Source organism: Andrographis paniculata, unplaced genomic scaffold (assembly GCF_009805555.1).
Source record: "Andrographis paniculata isolate CXL003 unplaced genomic scaffold, ASM980555v1 Contig79END, whole genome shotgun sequence".
NCBI classification, from domain to species: domain Eukaryota; kingdom Viridiplantae; phylum Streptophyta; class Magnoliopsida; order Lamiales; family Acanthaceae; genus Andrographis; species Andrographis paniculata.
This window is the reverse complement of record NW_026137616.1, coordinates 2,715,303-2,737,845: the sequence shown is the minus strand read 5'-3', so window position 1 is coordinate 2,737,845 and position 22,543 is coordinate 2,715,303. Positions and strand designations below refer to the sequence as shown.

Genomic DNA, 22,543 nt, shown 5'->3' with positions numbered 1-22,543 from the left:
CCAAACCCCAAGAATCCAACATTAATTCCAAATAGGATTTCTTTATTCGTTTCCATCCCACCAAATTCAACACCAGACAGCAGTAGCAGCTGACCTGTCGTCTTCATTTCAACCCACTCAAGACAGGACACCTAAACTTAACTCTCTATCTCTACGTGTTCATTTCACACAGGAGGACAAGAATAAAATGAAGACTAGTGGTTAAAATGGAGTGGAATGGAAACAAGTAACAGTGACATTTGCCCTGCCTCTGCCTCTCTTTCACTGCCCCCAACCACTCCCACCACCCCCACCCTTCTCTCTATTCAATAACCACACTCAACTCAACAAGAATTTGTGACATGAATTCATGTATGCCCGGAATCAGATTTCAATCAAATTAATTAAGATCAGATGAAGACGACTAACCTCGCCAATGGCTATGGCAATGGCAATGGCGCCACTAAGCTCATCCTTCTCCATCCATATGTTCACAAACAGGGCACCTCCAATCGCCTATGGCTTCTTCTGCTCCTCCTCTGCTTCCTTACTCTCGCCTTCCTCGGAACCCTATTTCACACGCGCGACTCCATCTCCACCATTTCCACCCTCCCCGCCGTTGTCGCCGCCGCCTCCGCCTCCGCCAGGCCGACTATAATGTCTGAGGCGGTGTCTATGGCACTCATCCACTACGCCTCCAATTCCAACAACACCGATAAAATGACGCACACAGATATCAAGCAGATCGCCGACGCGCTCCGGCAATGCTCGCCGCCCTGCAATTTCCTGGTCTTCGGACTCACGCACGAAACCCTACTGTGGCGAGCACTCAACCACAACGGCCGGACAGTGTTCATCGACGAGAATCGGTACTACGCGGCCTACGTTGAGGAGAAGTATCCGGAGATCGAAGCGTACGACGTCCAGTACGCCACGAGGCTGAGCGAGATGCCGGAGCTCATCGCGGCGGCTAAGGAGCAGGCGAAGAACGAGTGCCGCCCCGTGCAGAACCTGTTGTTCTCCGAGTGCAAATTAGGGCTCAACGATCTGCCGAACCAGCTGTACGAAGTGGATTGGGATGTGATCCTCGTCGACGGTCCGCGAGGCTACTGGCCGGAGGCGCCGGGGAGGATGGCGGCGATATTCACGGCGGCGGTGCTGGCGCGGAGCAAAAAGGGGGGAACGCCGAGGACGCACGTGTTCGTGCACGATTTCAATATGAAGGTGGATCGAATAACGAGCTTCGAATTTTTGTGCAGGGAGAATCTGGTGAAATGGAAGGAACAGATGGCGCATTTTGTGGTGGAGCGAATGGACAGCGCCGCCTCCCACTTCTGCCGGAGCAGCCGTCCCCCGCCGCCGTCTGCGGCGGTGTGATTCGTTTGTGGAATTCCGTTGTTGTATTAGTGGCAGACGGTTATTTAATTAATTATTTTTTATTTTTTATTTTTTTGTTTGAGTTTATTTTATTTTACCTAATAATTTGATTTCAATTTTTGTTTATTTTGCATTTTTATTTACCTCTGTAGTCCTTCCTGTGTTGTATCCTTTCGATTTAAGTCTTATTTTAAATCAACACTCTTGGCACAATTCAATTCAATGTACCTATTATGAGATTCCCACCCATTGTCTCATAAAAATAAATAAATATATTCGTTTATAAATATATCATACAATATATTACACAAAATAATATTATATTTATATTATATAATTCTGATAGTTTTTTTTTTTTTTACCTTTATTTTTAATACTTCCTCCTTCGTATTGAAAAGTTACTATTTTTTATTTTTATCCGTCCCAAAACAAAATTACTATTTCCTAATTTAGTAATTGTATTTGTCTACTTAACATAATAAATACTCTTACAACTTACAATATATTACAAAAATATCATTACATTTAAATATTACACCATACTAATAGGGGTATTTTTGTTTTTTTTACTACAATTCAATATAATACTAATATTAAAAAATCTACGTGCAAAAAGCAAACGTCACCCTTCCAACGGGACGGATGGAGTATATCTCAATATAAAACTAATATTTGTAAAATTCCGTCTAAACGAATAGATAAATATGAGACGGAATAAAGGAGTATAATACATAAAAGCAATTTAAGTTTTAAAATTGTTCCGTTTGAATGTATCTTTTTTTGTTTTATATTAAAAAATAATACTCCATCCGTTCCGACGTACTATATCCACGTTGCCGTTTATGTCCATCCCACATACCATGTCACTTTTCTTTTTTGGAAAATGATTACACACTTTAATCTCATTTTAAATTTTTTAATTTTTTTTTAAATTTTAATTAAACTAATTAGTTATCTTAATCTTAATTTATAATTATTTATATTATAGAATAATTATTTTTACTAATACATTCTTAATTATCTACTAATTACACCACTCCTAAAATACCGTTACTACAATGTAGCAAACACGGTATGTGGGACGGAGGTAATCGTATTTTATTAGTCCATAAAAGTGTATAAAAAAATTTAATTGGTAATATAAAAATAATATTTTGTATTAAATTCTTAATTTTGTAAAATACAATATATAGTACTATTAATATATGTATATTTTATTTTTAAATAAGATTTATATAAATTAGTTTCACCGTAAAATACTAAGACCCATATATATATATATGTATGCATGAGAAATAAATTATGAACCTTTCTCAAGAAAGTGATAGGTTACATAACTTAGGATAAAGTTTGTTCTCGAATTATTATTATTATTATTATTATTTAGGACAGATGTGTATGTTTTGGTTCCTTTATTTTTAAATAATTTTTTGTATTTCTTATTATGCAATTGTATATTTTCTAAATATATATATATATATATACACAAATTATTATTTTTTTGGTTTAGTAAAATTACATATGTTTGATTGAACATAAAAATTATGATCTTTTAATATTAAAGTAGGATGAGTTTAAAGTAAAGTGAAATATTATAAAATATATATATATATATTGATAAAAGATAATGATATAAATAGAAAAGTAAATAATAAATTAGTTATTATTTATTAGAATAATAATATTATTATTCTGTCCAGTCTCGTAACAAAATATCTATTTTTTCATTTTACTCTGTCCCATAACAAAATATTTATTTATTTTTTTTAGTAATTATACTATTTATCTAACAATACAAATACCGTTACACATTATCTTTACATGACACATGTTATTTTAGTCATTTCTACTTTATTTCTACGTGCAAAAAAAATAAACAATAGATACATAATTATCGGACAGAGGGAATATTATAATAAATAAAATTAATTATTATAAATGAATTGTATATAAATTCAAAAGATGACAAAAAAAATTGTTATATAATTTTCAATAATAGAGAGAATATATCAAACTATTACGCAAATATAAAAAAAAAAAAAAAAAAAAAATACAATACAAATAGCAACCTAATATTTCCTCAATTCAACAAATATGTTATACATTTAGATACGAATTTTAATATGAGTGATTAATAATTCATTTATTAAAAAAATAGATATAATAATTTTTTATTTCGTCAACATTTGCCAGATTCTGTCACGAGATTAACATGCAACAATTAATACACGTCAATATTCAGTTGTAATAAAATTGTCCAAATACAACAAACAGTGGCCAATTATACCAAATAAATACATTTCTTTAATTTATTTTAATTATTCATTTATTTAAAGTTTAAATCTTCCCTCCTTAATTATCCAACGTGAAGACAAACATGGCGGCTCCTAATTACAATTACACAGAAGAGAGAGTTAAGTAGTGAGGAAGAAAATCATTCGAAAGCAGCAGCGACGCCTCAACTCATTCGATCATTGACAATTAACCTAATCCGATTGAATCTACTCATCCCAATTCCATCTACCCTTTACCCTAATCCTCAATAATTTGAATTTCACTGACCTTCAAGCTTCCTTCCATGGCGGACGTCTCATCCCATAGCCCCTTTTAGGGTCCGGAGTTCGTAGCAAAAGGGGGAAAAAGTGGATGATGAAATTGATATCGAATTTCGGAAATCGAAGCCGACACTGCGCAATGCTAACAACCGATTCGTGAGATTGAAGCAATCCTCTCGATTAATATTCCTCCCACCAACCACTGGTTGTTACCTATTTCGGTTTCCTTCGTTTGTTTGTTTGTTTGTTTCTTCCTCTCTCTCCAAAATGAAGCAGCTAATGGCGCTGCAGATGGGAGGCGGTCGCCGCAGCAGCAGTCTCCGGAGCTCGGAATCGAACGCCGACGCGCCGAATAGATCGACGGCGACCGTGTTCTGGCTTCTCGTCCATGGATTCTGCTGCCTGATCAGCTTAGTCCTCGGCTTCCGATTCTCCCGCCTGGTGCTGTTCCTCGTGATCTCAACTTCCTCCTCCCCCTCCGCCACCACTATCTACACCGCTCTCCGGACGTCGTTCCCGTCCTCCTCCGCCGCCCCCGCGCCGTCGAGCAGAGTGGCGGTCGGACGCCACGGCATACTGATCCGCCCCTGGCCGCATCCCGATCCGTCGGAGGTGATGAAGGCGCACGGGATCATCTCCAGAGTTCAACTGGAGCAGCGAAATCAATTTGGGGAAAAAAACCCTAGAACAGTAATTGCAATTACTCCTACTTATGTACGGACTTTTCAGGCTCTGCATCTAACCGGCGTGATGCATTCTCTAATGAACCTCCCATACGACGTCGTTTGGATCGTCGTCGAAGCCTCCGTCGCCGGCGCCACCACTAACGAAACCGCCGACCTAATTTCAAAATCAGGGCTGAAAACAATCCACATCGGATTCAAGGGGCGTATCCCTCTGCTTTGGGACGATCGCCGCGCCCTGGATTCGAAGATGAGAATCCACGCCTTGAGGTAAAATCTAGGTCGATATTCCTATAATGATCCATAGCTATAAACGTTCGCCATTGACGACAATGCCTTTGCTGCAGGGTCGTGCGCGACAAGCGGCTAGAAGGGATAGTCGTATTCGCGGACGACAGCAACATCCATTCGATGGAATTCTTCGACGAAATCCAAAAAGTGAGACGGATCGGTGCAGTTTCAATCGGGATTCTAGCTCGTAGCGAAAAAATGACGGCGCAAGGCCCTGTGTGCAATTCTTCAGGACATTTGATCGGGTGGCACGCCTTCGACACAAGTCCTAGGTACACCGGCGACATGCCAAAGAAGTTGGAGTGGGCAGGCTTTGTATTGAATTCGAGGTTGTTGTGGGACGGCTCGGATAAGCCTGTCCGGATTAAGGATTTCGAAGAGGTAGTCGATAGCCCGTTGTCTATGTTAAGCGACATGTCAGCCGTGGAGCCTTTAGGCGGCTGTGGACGTAAAGTTCTGTTGTGGTGGGCGCGGGTCGAGGCCCGGGCAGACAGCAAGTTCCCGGCGGGGTACATAGAAATAAAAAATTCGTATACTTAGATTGTAACAAGCCGAGTTCTTATAAACATTACGATTTTGATTTTGATCTCGATCTTGATCTTTTGAGTTTTTTTGATCGGTTTCTTGGCAATGCAGGTGGAGAATCGATCCTCCGCTGTCGATCACGGTGCGCGCGAAGCGCACGCCGTGGCCGGAAACTCCGCCGGAGCTCCCGGAGGATTCTCGGAAAGGTTGAGGTGAGTAGAATTTTTATATTTTATATTTTTATTTTTATTTTTATTTTTTATATATATGTGAAAACTTAAAAGAGTTGAATGGAGGATTGAAGGGAGCTGTTGCATATATAATACGTCGATAGTTAGAGAGATTTATAGATAAATGTGGTGAATAATTCATATTTCATTTTATTTTATTTTATTTTATTTTATTTTTTAAATTAGAATCATTTGTTGTTTATTGATGAATTTGATTTGTTTGTTTATGGCGAGCGGGTAGTGATTTTGGTATGTATTAAATTCGAATTCCTTACACGCAATATTTTTATTGTATAAAATATTTTTTTGTGCATAATTAACTAATATCTTTTGTTTGAAATTAATTTATTTGTTTTATTATTTTGATTTATTTGAAATTTAATATATCAATTTTTTTTAGCAATTATAATCTCATATATATTTTTTTAAAAATATATTTTATCTTTTGATAGTTGCGAAGAAATAGTAATTTTAAATTTAAATTAATATAATTTATTACATACAATTATTAATAAAAATATATATTATTTTTTTTTTAAAAAAAAGAGTTACACCAAAAAACTTTTTAAATAAAAGTTTAAATTATCAATCTACTTTAAATTAACTTCAAATCTTATCAAACAAATCAATTGTTTATCCCATTTACTCCATCTATGGGTATATTCCTACAGAATTTTGGTAAAATATAATTAGTAAGTAATTAAAAAATATATCAGTAAATATAATTATTGTATAATAAAAATAATTATATATTAAAATTAAAATAACTAAATAATTTAATCAAAATTATAAAATATAAAATGTGATTAAAATATATAATTATATTTTCAAAAAAAATTATGTGGAAAAAAAAAATAAAAAATATAAACAAATTATACAGGAAGGAGGGAGTAAAATTTTATGGACCAAACAGAAGTTCCAATGGGCCCATTATCATATAAAAAAAATTACCAAATGAAATAGTCCATAAAATGAGAGGGACTAGCTCTTTGGATTTTTGCAGAGTGGATTTGTTAGGAGGATTGAATTTTAAATATACTATTCATTCTATTTTTTTTTTTCAAAAAATATTAAATTAAATATTTATTTTTTATTTTTTATATACTAAAAATCAATTTTACATTCAAAACATCACATCAACATTTGTTTATATAACATCGTACAGCTATTTAAATTCAAACTTTTTACTAGTGAAATTTCAATTCAAAATCCTAATCCTAACAAACTCCTTAGGGTGTGTTTGTTTGGAGGTTTGGATTTTGAGTTGGGATTTGAATAGTAAAAATTTTGAATTTGAATAGTTGTATGATGTGATATAAATAGGTGTTGATGTGATGTTTTGAATATAAAATTGATTTTTAGTATAATATAAAAAATAAAAAATAAGTGTTTGATTTGATGTTTTTGGGGGAAAAAAATTGGATGAATAGTGAAAAAAGAATTCAATCCCTCAAACAAACACACCCTTAGTGTGTTTGAATAGGGAGGAGATCACCGTTTGAATAGTATTTGGGGCAAGAGTTTCACAATTTTAGAATTTCAATTTTTTTAAAATTTATTAAATAAATAATTATACTATTTTATGAAAAAAAAATTATATTAAATGTAATATTTTTTAAAAAATTATTAAATAAATAATACTCCTTCCGTCTCACTTAATTTATCAATTCTTTCTATTTATGTCTTACTCATTATATTTGGTATTTTTATTTTTTGAAATATAATTATACATTTTAATTGTCATTTTAAAAATCATAATTTATAATTTTTTATTTTAATTAAATTATTTAATAATTTTAATCTTAATCTATAATTATATTTATTATATTTATTTTTACTAATATATTTTTTAATTATTTATTATAAAAATAACTATTTTAAAACTCTTATTCATAAATAAACATAAATTTGAATGATAAAAATAAAATATAATTTGTTAGTATTATAAAATATAGAAAATAACAAACATACACATTAAAATTTGTGTTAAAAAAATTTAAATACTTTCTCCGTCCCATAACAAAGTATTCATTTTTCATTTTAGTATGTACCATAACAAAGTATTCATTTTTCTTAGTAACTGTACTATCTATCTAATATTACAAATACCCTTACAACTTACAATATATTACACAAATATCATTACCTTTATATCACACATACTAATAAGATTATTTTAGTAATTTCTACTTTATTTTTACTATATCTCAATATAATATTAATATTTTTAAAATTATATGTTAAAAACAAATAGATATTTCTTTCTGAGATGGAGTGAGACTATATTTTATTAAGAGGAATTGAGTATTATGAAGTATTGAACATTTATTTCATAGAAAAATAATAGTATTAAATATGATTTTTATTGAAAATATTTCTCATTTATTGGGTACTCTATCCCACGTAATTTCTTAAATTGCGTGCGGTGTGGCGGTGAAGATATTTTATTTTATTTTAAGCCCACTTAAGATATTGTTAAGTTTGTTTATTTATACTCCTTCCGATCACCTACAAAATATATATTTATTTTGGTACGATATTTAAAAAATAATAGTATTTTAATTATAATGAGCAGCTAAAAGTAGTGTAATGATATTTTTATTTTTATTTTTTGATGTAAAAGTAATTATATAATGTAAAATAAAGATATTTATGGAAAAATGTGAGGTATTTAATAAAATATTTACTGTGTGATTATACATTCCAAAATAGAATATATGTATACTTTCTAGTTGAACGAATGAGGTATTCTATTTTATTTTATAACAATATTCTATAAATATTTATATTTAAAATATTTTTAATTTATTTTAAACATTTTATCTTTTATTTTATTTTTTTGCGAGAGACGAAAGAAGAAAAAAAAGTACTCCTCTCGTCGCACGTTAGATGTCTGGATCACTGTAAACACTAGAATTTATAATAAATATAATTAATAAATAATTAAGAATGTATTAATGTAAATAATTATCTTATAATATAAATAATTATAAATTAAAATTAAGATAGTTAATTATTTTAATTAAAATAAAAAAGAATTAAAATGAAATTAAAATATATAATTATTTTTTTTTGAAAAAAATGACCTGATTTGCTATACAAGCCGTAGAATTCTCTGAAACACAATTGGAATAAGAAAAAACACAAACAAACAGCGCGGTTCGTTTAACCACCCACCCATCACTGATAACTGGGAGTCAATCTATGCCAACCAAAAGATTCCTTTCCATGAATATTCTAATCCATTAAAATATTATAATAATAATACCCAAAAATGAGAAAAATAGGTGATTGGCGGAAATGTGAGGCCGCAGCAACTTTCGGTGGTCGCGCATCAGAGGATAATATTATTATAATAGTAGTAATAAATAGGCAGGAATTGGCGGTGGCGGCACTTGGATCAATGCAGAAAAAGCTGCTGCTTCCCGAGTAGAGCCAGTCCACGTGGAACATTATGATTCGTGGGCGTTGGAGGCTTTCCTACATCATATCGCAAGCCGTTAGGCGGTTACATAGACATAGCGAATAAAAGTAACGACGTACCTGTCCTAAATCTAGGTTCGATTCAGTCATTTCGGTTGTACTTCTTACGTAATACTCCTATCGTCTCTCACCTAAGTTATCTATTTTTTTTTTATTTGTTTCATATAATTCATTATTTTTCAAAAATATATAAATATATATTTTAATTATATTTTAAATTTTATAATTTTTATTAAATTATTTTAATTTTAATACATAATTCGTAGTGACATTTAAACCGGCATGAGTGTATCTATAAATAAAATATTTTAAAAAATAATAAACGAAGTATAAATAATTACTATATTAAAATAATGTTATAATATACATGTATATCAATGTTAGTTTTTATTTTAAAAAAAATTAAAAAAATTAATTATATTTATTATTAAATGATACTCCCTCCATCCTAAACACTCTGCAATATTTTTTTTGGTATGTCCTAAACACCCTGCAATATTTTTAAAATAGGAAATAATTAATTATACTTAATCTCTGCCTCACACTTTATCCTTTCATATCATCCAAATAAAAAAATAAAATATATATTTCTCTCTCCATCACATCACTTAATTTCTAAATTATTCTACTTAATACTACCCATCTAAAAACTCGTACCAAAAGTAAATGTTGCACCTTGTTTGGGACGGAGTGAATAGTTTTTATTGAGAATAATTAAAATAATTAACTATATTTTTATATTTAATTTTAATTTATCAGAATAGTAAATAATTATTTGTTTCAATTTGATATTGTAGATATTTAAATAAGTAAATTATCAATTTAAAATATATAAAATTATTTGTAGATAATCATATACTGATTTAAAATTGTAAAAACTGCAAAATCAAATAATTATATTATTATGAATTATGAATATATATAATTATATTTCTAGAATATATCAAATAATTATATTTATTATGAATGTGTATAAGTATATTTAAAATAAGATTAAAATGTATAATTATATTTCTAAAAAAATAGATAAATCATATGAGACGAATGAAAAATAAAAATAAAGACAGATTATGTGAAAATTAGGGATTATCATCTTTAACACTTTTAAACACTTTGCTTTCATCTTTTAGTTTTAGTATCACTGTCTGCGTCTGCTCTGCATTGGAAGTGGAGTCCGATGCCAACTTTTAGGGTGTGATTGTTTGGGTTTGGATTTTGTGCTGAAATTTGAATAGTAAAAATTTGGAATTAAAATAATTATATGATGTGATATAAATAGGTATTTATGTGATATTTTGAATGTAAAATTGATTTTTAGTATAATATCAAAAATAAAAAATAAGTGTTTAATTTGATTTTTCGGGAGAAAAAAATGGGATAAATACTGTATTTAAAATCCAATCCCCAAACAAACACATCCAAGTGGGTCACTTATTGAAAACAATAAAAATTTTATTAAAATATTCTTTAATTTCAATTAAAATTATAATTAAAGAACTAAGACTTTTAGTAGGTAGAGTTAGTAATAATATTTGTGTATATTTATTTATAATAATATGTTTATATGTTTGTAAATTATTTAAAAGTTAAAAATATTTAGTATAATGGTAAAAACATGAATTAGATTGGATATAATTTTTTTAAAAAAATTTTGTTATTTTTTTTTTTTTGGTAGTTTGCTAAATTTATATATGTATATATTTATAGTAAATAATTGTATTTGTATATAATTTAATTTATCTTTTTTTTTTAATATATATAATCAATTTATCATATTATTTTTTACTTATTTTATTATTTATTAAAAATTCCATAATACTTTTATTTATATTTTTACCTATATCGACGTTAAAATATTAATCTATACGTATCAAATATAGTATCACGGCAATACACACGATAATTTTAAAAAAATACCTCTTTTGGGGGATTTTTCCAAATTTCTACTATTCATTAAATTTTTTTCCTCCAAAAAATCAAATCAAACACCTATTTTTTATTTTTTATATTATATTAAAAAATAATTTTACATTCAAAACATCACATCAATACCTATTTATATCACATCATACAACTATTTCAATTCAAAAATTTTACTATTCAAATCTCAATTCAAAATCCAAACCCCCGAACAAACACACCCCTAGGAAATATTAAACAACATATAAAATATTCATCCACAACTATCAAAGTAACAAATGTGAATTTTATGTAAATTTGTCTATATCTTAACCATGCAGGTGTGTTTGGTCGGAGGGTTTGGATTTTAAGTTGGAATTTGAATAGTAAAAATTTTGAATTTAAAAAATTGTATGATGTAATATAAACAGGCGTTGTTGATGTGATGTTTTGAATGTAAAATTTATTTTTAGTATAATATAAAAAATAAAAAATAGATGTTTGATTTAATATTTTTGGGGAAAAAAAAAATTGAATAAATAGTGAAAATCTAATCCAATCCCCCAAACAAACACAGCCTAAAGTATAGAGAATTTTATAAAAAAGGCATATAACACAAACGCTTGTATTGGAAGTTACCACGTTTATTTAACAGTCATAGTATTATTTAAAATTATTTTCATTAAAAAAATCGAATTCAAAAGAGAACACAAACAAACACACATTCGTTTCCAAAAATAGTAAGCTATATAAAATATACACGTATAAATAAATAAAAGACGCTGATGGCTGTATAGTTATAAATAGCATCTTGGATCTTCAACTTCCTCAACCCCAATCCACACACCAACTACTTTCCTTCTACATCCAACCCATGCCTTCACTCATAGCCATACCCATATCCATAACCTTCTTCTTCTTCTTCTTCACCTTCATCATATCATCATCTCATGCTTCAAGCTTCTCCATCACAGACCAACAAAGCCCACAACACCTCAAGGCTCTATACCAAGTGTGGCTAGCAAGGCATGGCAAACACTACAACAACAATGGAGGAGAAGGAATCGATAGAAAGAGGTTCGAGATATTCAAGGACAACTACAACTTCATCCGCCAACATAATGCGCTTAACCGAACATACAAGCTCGGCCTTAACCAATTCGCCGACCTCACCAACGACGAGTTCAAGTCCATCTACTTTGGCACTCGGACTGATGCCAGGCGCCGATTCACCAAGGCCAAGATTGCCAGCCAAAAGTATGCTGCTGTCATGGCCAGGGCCAGGGACGACCTGCCGGAGTCCGTGGATTGGAGGGAGCATGGCGCGTTGCCTCCTGTCAAGAATCAGGGCTCCTGCGGTGAGTTTGAGTTCTCCGGATTTCCGATCAAAGTCCAAATACTTAATGATCGGAAATAGTGTAACTCTTGACTTTAATTTTTACCATTTCAGGAAGTTGCTGGGCTTTCTCTACAGTGGCAGCAGTCGAAGCCATAAACAAGATAGTTACCGGAGAACTGATCTCCCTATCCGAGCAAGAACTGGTGGACTGCGACACATCGGAAAACAGTGGATGCGATGGAGGCCTTATGGACTATGCCTTCCAATTCATTGTTTCCAATGGTGGCATGGACACAGAAGACGACTATCCCTACAAGGGGACTGATGGGAGATGTGATCCTACACGGGTTCGTATCTAAAGCTCTACCCCTACTCCTCGATTCGATTGGATTCAATCGGTTCTAATTCCTTATTCTACTATGCATTCTATGTATTATGTGCAGAAGAATGCAAAAGTAGTAAGCATTGATGGGTATGAAGATGTGCCTCAGGATGAGAGAGCCTTGCAGAAGGCTGTCTCTCGTCAGCCCGTCAGCATTGCCATTGAAGCCTCCGGGAGAGCCTTTCAGCTCTACACATCGGTAACTAACTAACCGATACTTTATCTCCATACACTATATTCTCTCTATAATTTCTATACAGGATATAGTTAGTTCTATCGGCCAGCAACTGTGTAGATCACAGAAATAAAAGCAAGTCAAGTCAATAAATTTACTATAAAACTAATCGACAAATTTAGAGTCAAGTAACTGAGGTTAGAGAGTTTTGCAAGGGAAAAGAACATACTCTTGCTTTTAATCACTTGTGACTTGTGAGCATCGGAATAAAGCAGTGCAAATCAACTAATAAGTTACTAAAAAAACAGAAATGTGTCAGCATAATGGTTCATTTGTGTCTCAACAGGGTGTATTTACGGGGGAATGCGGCACAGAATTGGATCATGGTGTGGTAGCCGTAGGATACGGCTCGGAGAATGGGGTGGACTACTGGATAGTGAGGAACTCATGGGGGACAGACTGGGGCGAGAACGGGTACCTGAGATTGGAACGTAACCTCGCAGGTAGTAACACCGGGAAGTGTGGGATTACAATGGAAGCTTCCTATCCTACGAAGATCAGCAACAATCCTGCAAAATCAAACTCTGGTTATGCAGCTGAATAAGATATAGAAGAAACTTTCAGATGATTGCTGATGATGGATGAGGGATTCTCTTCATAATGAAGATAATGTGTACATTCGCATATTCTATGTTTCCAGCACTGGTGTTGGGAACACAAATTTCATTCAAATGCATTTTCAAGATTTAATTTTATTTGAATCCAAATGTTATTTTATGATATTTTCTAGTAGTCAAAACACAATATTTTCTGTTCAATCTGTATGCCATAATACACAGGCTTGTTTACAAGTTTTCAGCTATTGAACGAAATGAAGTACCGATCTAATCCCTGAATATTCATATATCTCCACAACTAAAGAGCCAACATTGGAGCTGGAAATGATTAAATAATTAAAATTGAGATTACCTGTGGATTTAAATTTAGGGTTGTAAGCTTTCACCCTCTGGAGAAGGTTCTCTCCTTCGATCATACCGCTGAAAGGTATACCAAATTGTCTTATTGCTGGCAAAAAGCCATTTTAAGCAGTAATGAAACACGAAACATAAAAAATGAAGAAATTAAAATGTAATTTAAATTACCTGTTTTCCAAAAGAAAAAGGAACATATTTATATTTGATCATATGCAGTATCTGCCTCCTCAGGGTTAGAAAGCACAAAATGACCCAGTAGAAAAGGAGAATTGGCCAAAAAACAGGTACATCAAATACGCTGAAGAATGTCAATAGGAAAGCAATGCAGAAGGCTCTGGTGATTGAATACCTTGACACAAAACAATGAAATTCCAATAAGACGGGAGAAATTATAATACGTTTTTTCAGAGTTATCCACTCATTATTAAGAAAACAAAATTGCTCGAATTAACGGCATTAGCACTTAAAGTATTCATCCAACTAGAAGGAACATAATGAGAATTCCTACCAATTTAATTTGTGGATGTCATCTAACACTGAGGTCAACATAATATTCTCAAACAACTGAGAACAACATATTCTTTTCAAACAATGGACACTGACAAAACATTCGAGCGAATAAACCAGCTCTAATAGAACAGAGCATATATATTCCTCTTTATCAATTAACATCTTATGTGCAAAAATCATTTAACCCAACCAATAGCACCGAAACAAAAATACAAAGATAAAAAAAGAATAAATTATATTCAATCTGCATCAGGAAGGACCAATTCTAAAATTGATTGCAAAACTGGACAAAAGGATACAAAAGAATTCACTTCCAATCCAGCTTTTGCTAAGTAAAATTATTCAACTTGCCAAGTCCACTTCCATTTACACCATTCATCTCAAAGCTTATACACAAACATGGGGCAAAAATTACTATGGCAGCAAATTTTTACCAGCGGATACAAAAGAATTCACTTTCCCCTAAAGTGTTTATTTTAATATACAATAATCGATTCCAAAATAGTCCCTAAGACACTCTCCTTTGTGATGGTAAATAATGCAGCCAGAGTGATTTGAAAACGTAAACAGCTAGTATGCAACTATAATAGATTTAGTAAAAAATTATGGATTTAGTCAAGAACTCCTAGATTTATGATTGATCTGGTCATTTTAAATCCCCGTAGATACTACAGACAGAAACCATTCAAGAATTCTACCAAAGCCCAATTTAACTATTCAGAGAAAATCCAATTCTGGAGGGCAGAGTACTTCAACATACAATAAGATGACTGATATTCATCATGATGCCCTAATTCGTAAATTACGGTAGCAATCAGATAATCAAGCAACATACCAGAATTTAAACTCGGGAAGGCGGCGGACAAAGGGGCGGAACTCGTCGGTAGCCCGAAGAGGAAGCTCCGGGCCATCGGAGAACTCCGGGTCCACCTGCGGCGAGAGAAAGCCGATGAGGAGGTTGAGTATGTATATCCCAAGGGCGTACGAAACCACGTAGAATCCCTCGAGCAGGTAGACCCGGACTCCATACGCGAACGATATGCAGAGGAACGCGATCCACCGGTAGCGCAAGTGCGGCGTTGACTTGTCTAGGAGGTGCTGGAATCGCTGCGAAATTGCAAACGTCCACTTCGACGCCGCCGCTCTGAACGACCGATCACTCGACTCGGAGGCGGCCGCCGCGTCAGTAGCGGAGGCCGAGGCTGAACCGTCCGGCGAGGGTTCCAATTCCATCGCTGAACCGAAACAGGAATAGTGGGAAGCCAAGCCACCGACCATCGTCCGTATATAAACCAAAGGGAAATCTATAAAATATCAATTCACTCCTTCCTATTCGGGAAAAATCTGCCCCGCTACCACAAAATTCTTCATAATTATCAATTAAACCCAAAAAGTTTTCTTCTTGCACACGAGCCAAAAAAAAAAAAAAAGTACAGTCAAGGAACATAGTTTTTATTCACAAACCATTTGCTGCTAGAAATCAAAATTCTCTAACATCCTCATTTGAATCACCATTCCTGTTCGAAGTGCTGGAACACGCACAGGCACCTATCCCCCGGCCTACGAAAAGGCCACGCCTTGGCCTATTGGAGGACTGTGGCAATGAAGGATCAATGTCGAGTTCTGCTGTCACCGTTGCACCATCATTTGGTGCTGCTGCTTCACTACTTATTGCTTCCATGGCAGCCGGGGAATCAAATTCTACTACATCAGTATCGAGAGCCACATCTAATGTTGCCCGCATCTTCCTCAGACCGCGTGCAGCTCCATTAGACACCCCCCTGCATTTCTTGATCTTCAGCTTCACCAAATTGGGGCAGCCAATTGCTAATGCTTCTATGCTATTATCAGTGATCCGGCAACACTTTATACAGAGCTTCTTCAATGTCAAGCACTTTGCTGCAATGCAGGAAACCTCTGTATCTCCAATGGTTTCGCTACCACAGAGTGCCAACCTCTCCAACTTCTGGCAATTCGAAGCTATGGCAGACAGGCTCTCGATGCTTGGATTGACACCTATAAGCACCAACTCAACAAGATGAACACTATTACTTGCAATAGCAGCCAATCCAATATCACCTACCCTATTCGTTCGCCATCCATCGATGTGGAGCTTTCTCAGAAGCTTGCAATTCTCTGCAATGGCAGAAATCCCTGCGTCTGAACAATCTGGAGCTTTCACTAAATGAAAGGTCTCCAAATTAGGGCACTTGGAAATTGCCATTAGCCCTAAATCACTCACCTGGAGCCTCTCTAGATGAATTTCCGTCAACAAATTATCTCCCTCAGCAATCACCTGTAATAATCCATCCCAATCCCCCAAACACCTCAAGATCTTTAATGTCCGCAAATTTTTCGATCCAATTATCAATGAGCTGAAGCATTGGCCGTTGTAGAGCTCCTTGAGCCTGATAGCTTTCAGAGACGCAGATGCAGCGCCAGGGGTAATCGGTTCGACGGCGAATCCATCGTTGATTCCGCGTAATCGTTTCACGGAAATTTCCTCGAGGGAAGAGCAGTTATTCAAAAGCGCGTTCATGCCTTTGGCACCAAACGTACAAGATCCGGAGGAGAATTTGCGCAGCGATTTGCAGTTTTTAGCCAGAGAAAACATACCTAGATCGGATATCTCGCGGCAGCCACGGATCTTCAGGTTGGTCAGGTTAGGGCAACGGAGGAAGATCAAATCCAAGGCGTCGTCGTTTAGGCTCACGGACTTGCGCTCGCAGCGGAGGGCTAATTTGATGATCGAATCGAAGCGGTTGAAGAGCGCAGGCAGGTGCGGAACGATGTCGTTCGAGGCGTTGAGGACGAGGCGATTGCGACTCTGCCCTTCCACGGAGAGCCACCGCCGGCATACCAATGAGCACCGACTTCTATCGCGGACGCTCAGGAATTGGAAAATTAGGGCTAAACAATCGTCAGGGATGTCCGAGGTGTAATCTCGCTGTTGGTCGGAGAGATCAAGGCGGCATTGATGGTGATCCACGAAGAGGCTGGCATTGCGAAATTGAGTCGAACTACCGGCGGAGCCGCCTCGGCTGGAGACGGTCTGGCCCATTCCGGCGGCGTATAACAGCCGGAATCTTCCCAAAAATTAGGATACAGGTGATGCAATGCAGGATTTCTATGGTGGTGGTGGTGGTTTTATAGAATCTTAAGACGTCATAGGGAATGGCGGTGCGAATGGAAGCGGTGAATGCGCATTGATGGAGAATTGTGCGTGAGGATGCCGTCGCAGAGACAGCGGCGCGTCTACGGCACGGCCTCAAGGGAGAGAGTGAGTGCTCATGCTGACTTTACAGTATTTTGTTTGCAAATTTTATTGAATGTTGCGGTTGGGGAATGGCCCGCTTTGAATGAAGGCTATCCAATTCCAAAAATTTTTTTGGATCTCAGGCCTGTCATCAAAATTAATGCTTTATTAGATATTTTTATTTTTAATTTAAAAATAATAAAATTAAATATTTGGTATAATATCTTAAAATTTAATAAATATTAATTATTAAAACATATATTATTAACGCCAAAATATTTAATAAAAGTATCACAGGACAAATATTTTGTTGGATTTGGGATCAAAATATGTGTATCGAATATGTCGTTAAAGTCATTATTTTATTTAGACTTATTATTTAAGTGGTCTAATTAATATAATTAATTATTGACTGATAGGTTTGATTGTTATGGAATGAAAGTGCAGCTACCAGTATAATATTATTATTTTGGTGACGTGACAAATTAATAATATTAATTAAGGGTATAATTGTAATTGCAATTACGTTTGCCCTATTATAAATAGGCTAGAAGAGATCTGATTCTCCCTGCAGTTTCTGCTCCTCACCCGTCAAGGACAGAAAGGAAGTCGGCTTTCTGATCTTGGAAGACCAAACCTTTAATCACCCAAGATTTGTATATGGCTTCATCAGGTACGCTTCCGCTTTAAGGATCTGGCATTTAAATTCAACAATTGGTATCAGAGCCAGGTTGAATTATTTGGATGTTCTGTCGGATCAATCGAACACATTGGTGTCGATCTAGGGTTTCTTTGTTGGATTGAATCCGACGATGTGCAATTAGTTTTGAATTCGATTGTGTATCCGTTCACTTTCTTGATTTAATTATGACGTGTGCCTCTATTTATTTATATAACATTGATCAAATTCTTTGTGTGTCATGCCTCGATTACCGTGCCAATATTTATTTATTACATTGATCAAATTCTTACTTGTGTTGTATGGATATATATCACAAAGCAACATTTAATTGATTGATTGAAAGTACATGTTTAATTATTTTATTTATTCAAACATGTATATATATAATGTGATGTATGCGTGCATACATGTTCAAACATAATAATTCGTGCAATTCTTGATATTGCATTTGTTTTTTTATTTTATTTATTTAAGTTCGATTTATCAAACTGTAATTCAGCAACATAGATATAGTAATACATGTATAAATGTACGTGCGCATTCAATTACATCTTCGGAAATCGAGTACACACCCCTGGACATTATTTATTTATTTGTGAGAGATGCATATATTTATTCATTTAAATTATGAATATTTTGGAATATGTTATTTATGAAATTGCTGTATGCATCTTCAGATATTAATTTTGCTTATATTGTAAATATTTCAATCTTCAGAATTGGAAACTCATTAATAATGCTTGCTGCGTTTTGACGGTGAAAATCTAGTGTTTGAAGTTGCCAAAGTAACCTCTCTTATATGAAATTTTTACTTGATAACGTAAGTGTTTATATGTGTATTTTAATTCATGTGATTATTCTTCGGCCCAAAGGCAGTTGATAATTGACAGAATGAAATATACATATGCGATAATATGTATGGGACAATTATATAGATTTAACTTATATGAATAGTAAATCAGTCCAAAGATTGGTTACTATTTGACATTACCTTATTATCCGTATATGATTGCAACAAGATGACTGCTTGCAGTTAATGGCATTGATCCAAAGATTAAACATTAATGTTGCGTTTAGTGTCTTGAGATGGGATTGCATTATTTTATTTTGAGTTTCATTATGCTACTTGAGTTCTTATGTGTATATTTATTCCTTATTATCTTCAGGATCGAATCTTATGGTATCTTCTAACTATTCAGTCCCAATATTGTCTGGGGACAACTACCAGCACTGGAAAGAATCAATATTGATTCATTTGGGCTGTATGGATCTAGACTTGGCATTAAGGATAGACCAACCCCCTTCTCCTACGGAAGAAAGCACTGCAGATGAAAAGCAGTTGTTTGAGAAATGGGTTAGGTCTAATAGCCTTAGTCTAATGATCATAAAGAAAAGCATTCCAGAAATCTTTAGGGGCACGATATCTGATGATATCGTTACTGCCAATGATTTCCTTGTCGAAATTGAGAAACGCTTTACCAAAAGCGATAAGGCGGAATGAGTACTCTTCTCAAGAGTCTCATTACCATGAGGTATAACGGCAAAGGAAATATAAGGGAATATATCCTGAACATGTCTAATACTGCTTCTAAGTTGAGAGCACTTAAGTTAGACCTTTCAGAGGACATGTTAGTCCTATTGGTTTTGCTCTCACTTCCTACTCAATACGATCAGTTTAAAGTCAGTTACAACTGTCAAAAGAAGAAGTGGACTCTTAATGAGCTCATCTCTCACTGTGTTGAGGAAGAAGAAAGGATGAAGCGTAATAAGACCGAAGAGGTACATGTGGTGGATACCTCAAAGGATGCAGGCGGCAAGAAGAGAAAATATAAGGCCGTTAAGGTTGAGACTGCTAAGGCTCATGTTCCAGCTCCAGCTCCTCAGGCTCGTCCTGAAAAGACTTACTTCTTTTGCAAGAAACCTGGACATGAGAAGAAGAATTGTACTAAGTTTCACGATTGGCGCGTGAAGAAGGGTACGTTTCTTACTTTGGTTTGTTCTGAGGTTAATTTAGCTTCAGTACCTCGAAATACTTGGTGGTTAGACTCTGGATCAACTACTAACATAAGTGTTTCAATGCAGGGTTGCCTGAGCTACCGAAACCTAACTGATGCTGAAAGACGCATTTACTTTGGACATGGGGATTCAGTAGAGGTGGAAGCCGTGGGCATTTTCAAGCTGTTATTGAGTACTGGACATTTTCTTGAATTGCAAGACACTTTTATTATACCGTCATTTAGACGAAATTTGGTTTATGTTTCTTATTTGGACAAATTCAGTTATCATTGTTCTTTTGGAAACAATAAAGTTGAGTTGTCTTTTAATTCATGTTTTGTTGGTTTTGGTACTTTTATGGTGAATGACAGTTTATATATGCTCGATATTTTGGTTTCCTATAATGAGGCACTTAATATGAAATCAAAAGGTACTAAGCGAAAATTGCATGACTCTAGTTTATTGTGGCACAAACGTTTAGGTCATATTTCAAGAAACAGAGTTGAAAGACTCATTAAGGATGGAATCCTTGATTCCATAAATTTTTCAGACTTTGACGTTTGTATCGATTGCATTAAGGGTAAACAAACCAAGGTTAAAAGGATAGGTGTTTATCGAGCTACGGATGTCTTAGAATTGATACATACAGACATTTGTGGGCCTTTTCCCATTCCTTCGTGGAACGGTCAACAATATTTTGTGTCATTCATAGACGATTATTCTCGATATGGTCATCTGTACCTTATTAAGGAAAAATTTGAGGCACTGGACATGTTCAAAGCATTTAAGGCTGAAGTTGAAAATCAACTAAGCAAACGCATTAAGACTGTCAGATCTGACCGTGGAGGAGAATATTACGGCAGAAACGATGGCTCGGGTAAACAACGTCCAGGTCCTTTTGCTGACTTCCTTAAGGTGTGTGGAATCGTCCCTCAATACATCATGTCCGGTTCACCTAGCATGAACGGTGTTGCTGAGAGACGAAACCGCACATTGAAGGATATGGTTCGAAGTATGATTAGTCAATCTACTTTGCCACCATCATTATGGGGAGAAGCATTAAAGACAACAATCTACATCCTTAATCGAGTGCCAACTAAGGCGACTGCCAAAACACCCTATGAACTCTGGATTGGGCGCAAGCCTAGGTTAAATCATCTTAGGGTGTGGGGTTGTCCAGCTGAGGCGAAGGCCTATAGGCCAAATGAACCAAAGCTAGCACCTCGTACAGTAAGCAGTTATTTTATTGGCTACTCGGAACGGTCAAGGGGGTATAAATTTTATGATCCCACATCAAAAACTATTTTTGAGACGGCTACTGCCAAGTTCTTTGAGGATGTTGAGTTTAGGGGGAGAAATACAGTTTTAGACTTTACTTTTGAGGATCAAGAAATCACTGATGTGATTGATCAAACACCTCATGAGTTAGCAGTCATTCCAACTCCCATAGAGTTTCAAAGTGCGACTGAGGAACCCGTTCGTATAGAACAGGAACCTATGCCTATGGAACAAACTCAAGAACATACAGTTCAAGAGCCAACGCAATTGCGTAGATCCACTAGAGAACGAATAAATGTCATTCCGGATGATTATGTGACATTTCTTCAAGAAAGTGAGGATAATAATGGCATGACTGAGGATGATCCAATTAATATTTATCATGCCATGAAGGATTCTTATTCAGATAAATGGATTGATGCGATGCGTGATGAGTACAAGTCAATGCAAGACAATAAAGTTTGGGAACTTGTCCCATTGCCAGAAGGTGCAAAACCCGTAGGTTGCAAATGGATTTTTAAAACCAAACAGGATGCAAATGGTAATGTGGAGAGGTATAAAGCACGTCTTGTAGCTAAAGGCTATACTCAGAAAAAGGGGATTGATTATAAAGACACTTTCTCTCCGGTTTCTTCGAAGGACTCTTTTAGGACAATCATGGCTCTTGTAGCATACATTGATTTAGAGCTCCATCAAATGGATGTTAAGACGGCGTTTCTGAATGGTGACATTAATGAAACGATCTATATGGTACAACCAGAAACTATTGAGGTCGGTGACCCAAAGCAAATGGTTTGTAAATTAAGAAAATCCATCTATGGGCTCAAACAAGCGTCTCGACAGTGGTATCACAAGTTTCATCAAGTAATTCTCTCATATGGTTTTGAGATGAATGTGGTTGATGATTGTGTTTATCATAAGTTCAGTGGG

At 34.7% G+C, this 22,543-nt stretch overlaps 6 protein-coding genes across 10 annotated transcripts; 4 read left to right on the top strand and 2 right to left on the bottom strand.

Moving 5' to 3' along the window:
* The first annotated feature begins 22 nt into the window (after positions 1–22).
* LOC127240618 (protein IRX15-LIKE-like) lies at positions 23–1,607 on the top strand. The gene has a single exon (XM_051259396.1). The coding sequence runs from the start codon at positions 394–396 to the stop codon at positions 1,354–1,356; it is 963 nt and encodes a 320-aa protein (XP_051115353.1). The 5' UTR covers positions 23–393; the 3' UTR covers positions 1,357–1,607.
* Positions 1,608–3,788: 2,181 nt separating this feature from the next.
* LOC127240385 (beta-1,4-xylosyltransferase IRX14-like) lies at positions 3,789–9,252 on the top strand. Of its 4 annotated transcripts, none has more exons than XM_051259047.1 (4): positions 3,789–4,864; positions 4,942–5,394; positions 5,522–5,622; positions 9,003–9,252. In XM_051259047.1, the coding sequence occupies exons 1-3, from the start codon at positions 4,179–4,181 to the stop codon at positions 5,619–5,621; spliced, it is 1,239 nt and encodes a 412-aa protein (XP_051115004.1). In that variant the 5' UTR covers positions 3,789–4,178; the 3' UTR covers position 5,622; positions 9,003–9,252. The 4 variants fall into 4 exon arrangements, with proteins under 4 accessions (XP_051115004.1, XP_051115003.1, XP_051115005.1 ...); XM_051259046.1 differs by lacking the exon at positions 9,003–9,252 and adding an exon at positions 8,928–8,954; XM_051259048.1 differs by lacking the exon at positions 9,003–9,252 and having other exon boundaries at positions 3,789–4,116; positions 4,203–4,864; positions 5,522–5,965.
* Positions 9,253–11,888: 2,636 nt separating this feature from the next.
* On the top strand, positions 11,889–13,700 carry LOC127240386 (cysteine proteinase COT44-like). The gene is made up of 4 exons (XM_051259049.1): positions 11,889–12,380; positions 12,473–12,708; positions 12,805–12,942; positions 13,265–13,700. The coding sequence occupies exons 1-4, from the start codon at positions 11,897–11,899 to the stop codon at positions 13,520–13,522; spliced, it is 1,116 nt and encodes a 371-aa protein (XP_051115006.1). The 5' UTR covers positions 11,889–11,896; the 3' UTR covers positions 13,523–13,700.
* Positions 13,049–15,820, bottom strand: LOC127240390 (protein RER1A-like). 2 transcript variants are annotated; one of them, XM_051259053.1, is made up of 4 exons: positions 15,238–15,820; positions 14,061–14,241; positions 13,888–13,983; positions 13,049–13,487 (listed from the first exon to the last, which is right to left on the bottom strand). In XM_051259053.1, the coding sequence occupies exons 1-3, from the start codon at positions 15,678–15,680 to the stop codon at positions 13,978–13,980; spliced, it is 630 nt and encodes a 209-aa protein (XP_051115010.1). In that variant the 5' UTR covers positions 15,681–15,820; the 3' UTR covers positions 13,049–13,487; positions 13,888–13,977. The 2 variants fall into 2 exon arrangements, with proteins under 2 accessions (XP_051115010.1, XP_051115009.1); XM_051259052.1 differs by having other exon boundaries at positions 13,888–13,955.
* Positions 15,821–15,837: 17 nt separating this feature from the next.
* LOC127240384 (F-box protein SKIP2-like) lies at positions 15,838–17,826 on the bottom strand. The gene has a single exon (XM_051259044.1). It carries the CDS (start codon positions 17,461–17,463, stop codon positions 15,883–15,885), a length of 1,581 nt encoding a protein of 526 aa, XP_051115001.1. The 5' UTR covers positions 17,464–17,826; the 3' UTR covers positions 15,838–15,882.
* A 492-nt stretch (positions 17,827–18,318) lies between these two features.
* LOC127240506 (uncharacterized) lies at positions 18,319–19,841 on the top strand. The gene is made up of 2 exons (XM_051259224.1): positions 18,319–18,331; positions 19,507–19,841. The coding sequence occupies exons 1-2, from the start codon at positions 18,319–18,321 to the stop codon at positions 19,839–19,841; spliced, it is 348 nt and encodes a 115-aa protein (XP_051115181.1).
* The last annotated feature ends 2,702 nt before the right edge of the window (positions 19,842–22,543 follow it).

Coding starts and splice junctions, on each gene's coding strand:
- LOC127240618 (XM_051259396.1), top strand. CDS start 394: ATGAAGACGACTAACCTCGCCAATGGCTATGGCAATGGCAATGGCGCC.
- LOC127240385 (XM_051259047.1), top strand. CDS start 4,179: ATGAAGCAGCTAATGGCGCTGCAGATGGGAGGCGGTCGCCGCAGCAGC. Junction 4,865..4,941: donor ATGAGAATCCACGCCTTGAG/GTAAAATCTAGG, acceptor CCTTTGCTGCAG/GGTCGTGCGCGACAAGCGGC. Junction 5,395..5,521: donor GACAGCAAGTTCCCGGCGGG/GTACATAGAAAT, acceptor TTGGCAATGCAG/GTGGAGAATCGATCCTCCGC.
- LOC127240386 (XM_051259049.1), top strand. CDS start 11,897: ATGCCTTCACTCATAGCCATACCCATATCCATAACCTTCTTCTTCTTC. Junction 12,709..12,804: donor GGAGATGTGATCCTACACGG/GTTCGTATCTAA, acceptor TATTATGTGCAG/AAGAATGCAAAAGTAGTAAG. Junction 12,943..13,264: donor CCTTTCAGCTCTACACATCG/GTAACTAACTAA, acceptor GTGTCTCAACAG/GGTGTATTTACGGGGGAATG.
- LOC127240390 (XM_051259052.1), bottom strand. CDS start 15,680: ATGGTCGGTGGCTTGGCTTCCCACTATTCCTGTTTCGGTTCAGCGATG. Junction 14,242..15,237: donor CTTCCCGAGTTTAAATTCTG/GTATGTTGCTTG, acceptor TTTTGTGTCAAG/GTATTCAATCACCAGAGCCT. Junction 13,956..14,060: donor CTTTTTCTTTTGGAAAACAG/GTAATTTAAATT, acceptor TATACCTTTCAG/CGGTATGATCGAAGGAGAGA.
- LOC127240384 (XM_051259044.1), bottom strand. CDS start 17,463: ATGGGCCAGACCGTCTCCAGCCGAGGCGGCTCCGCCGGTAGTTCGACT.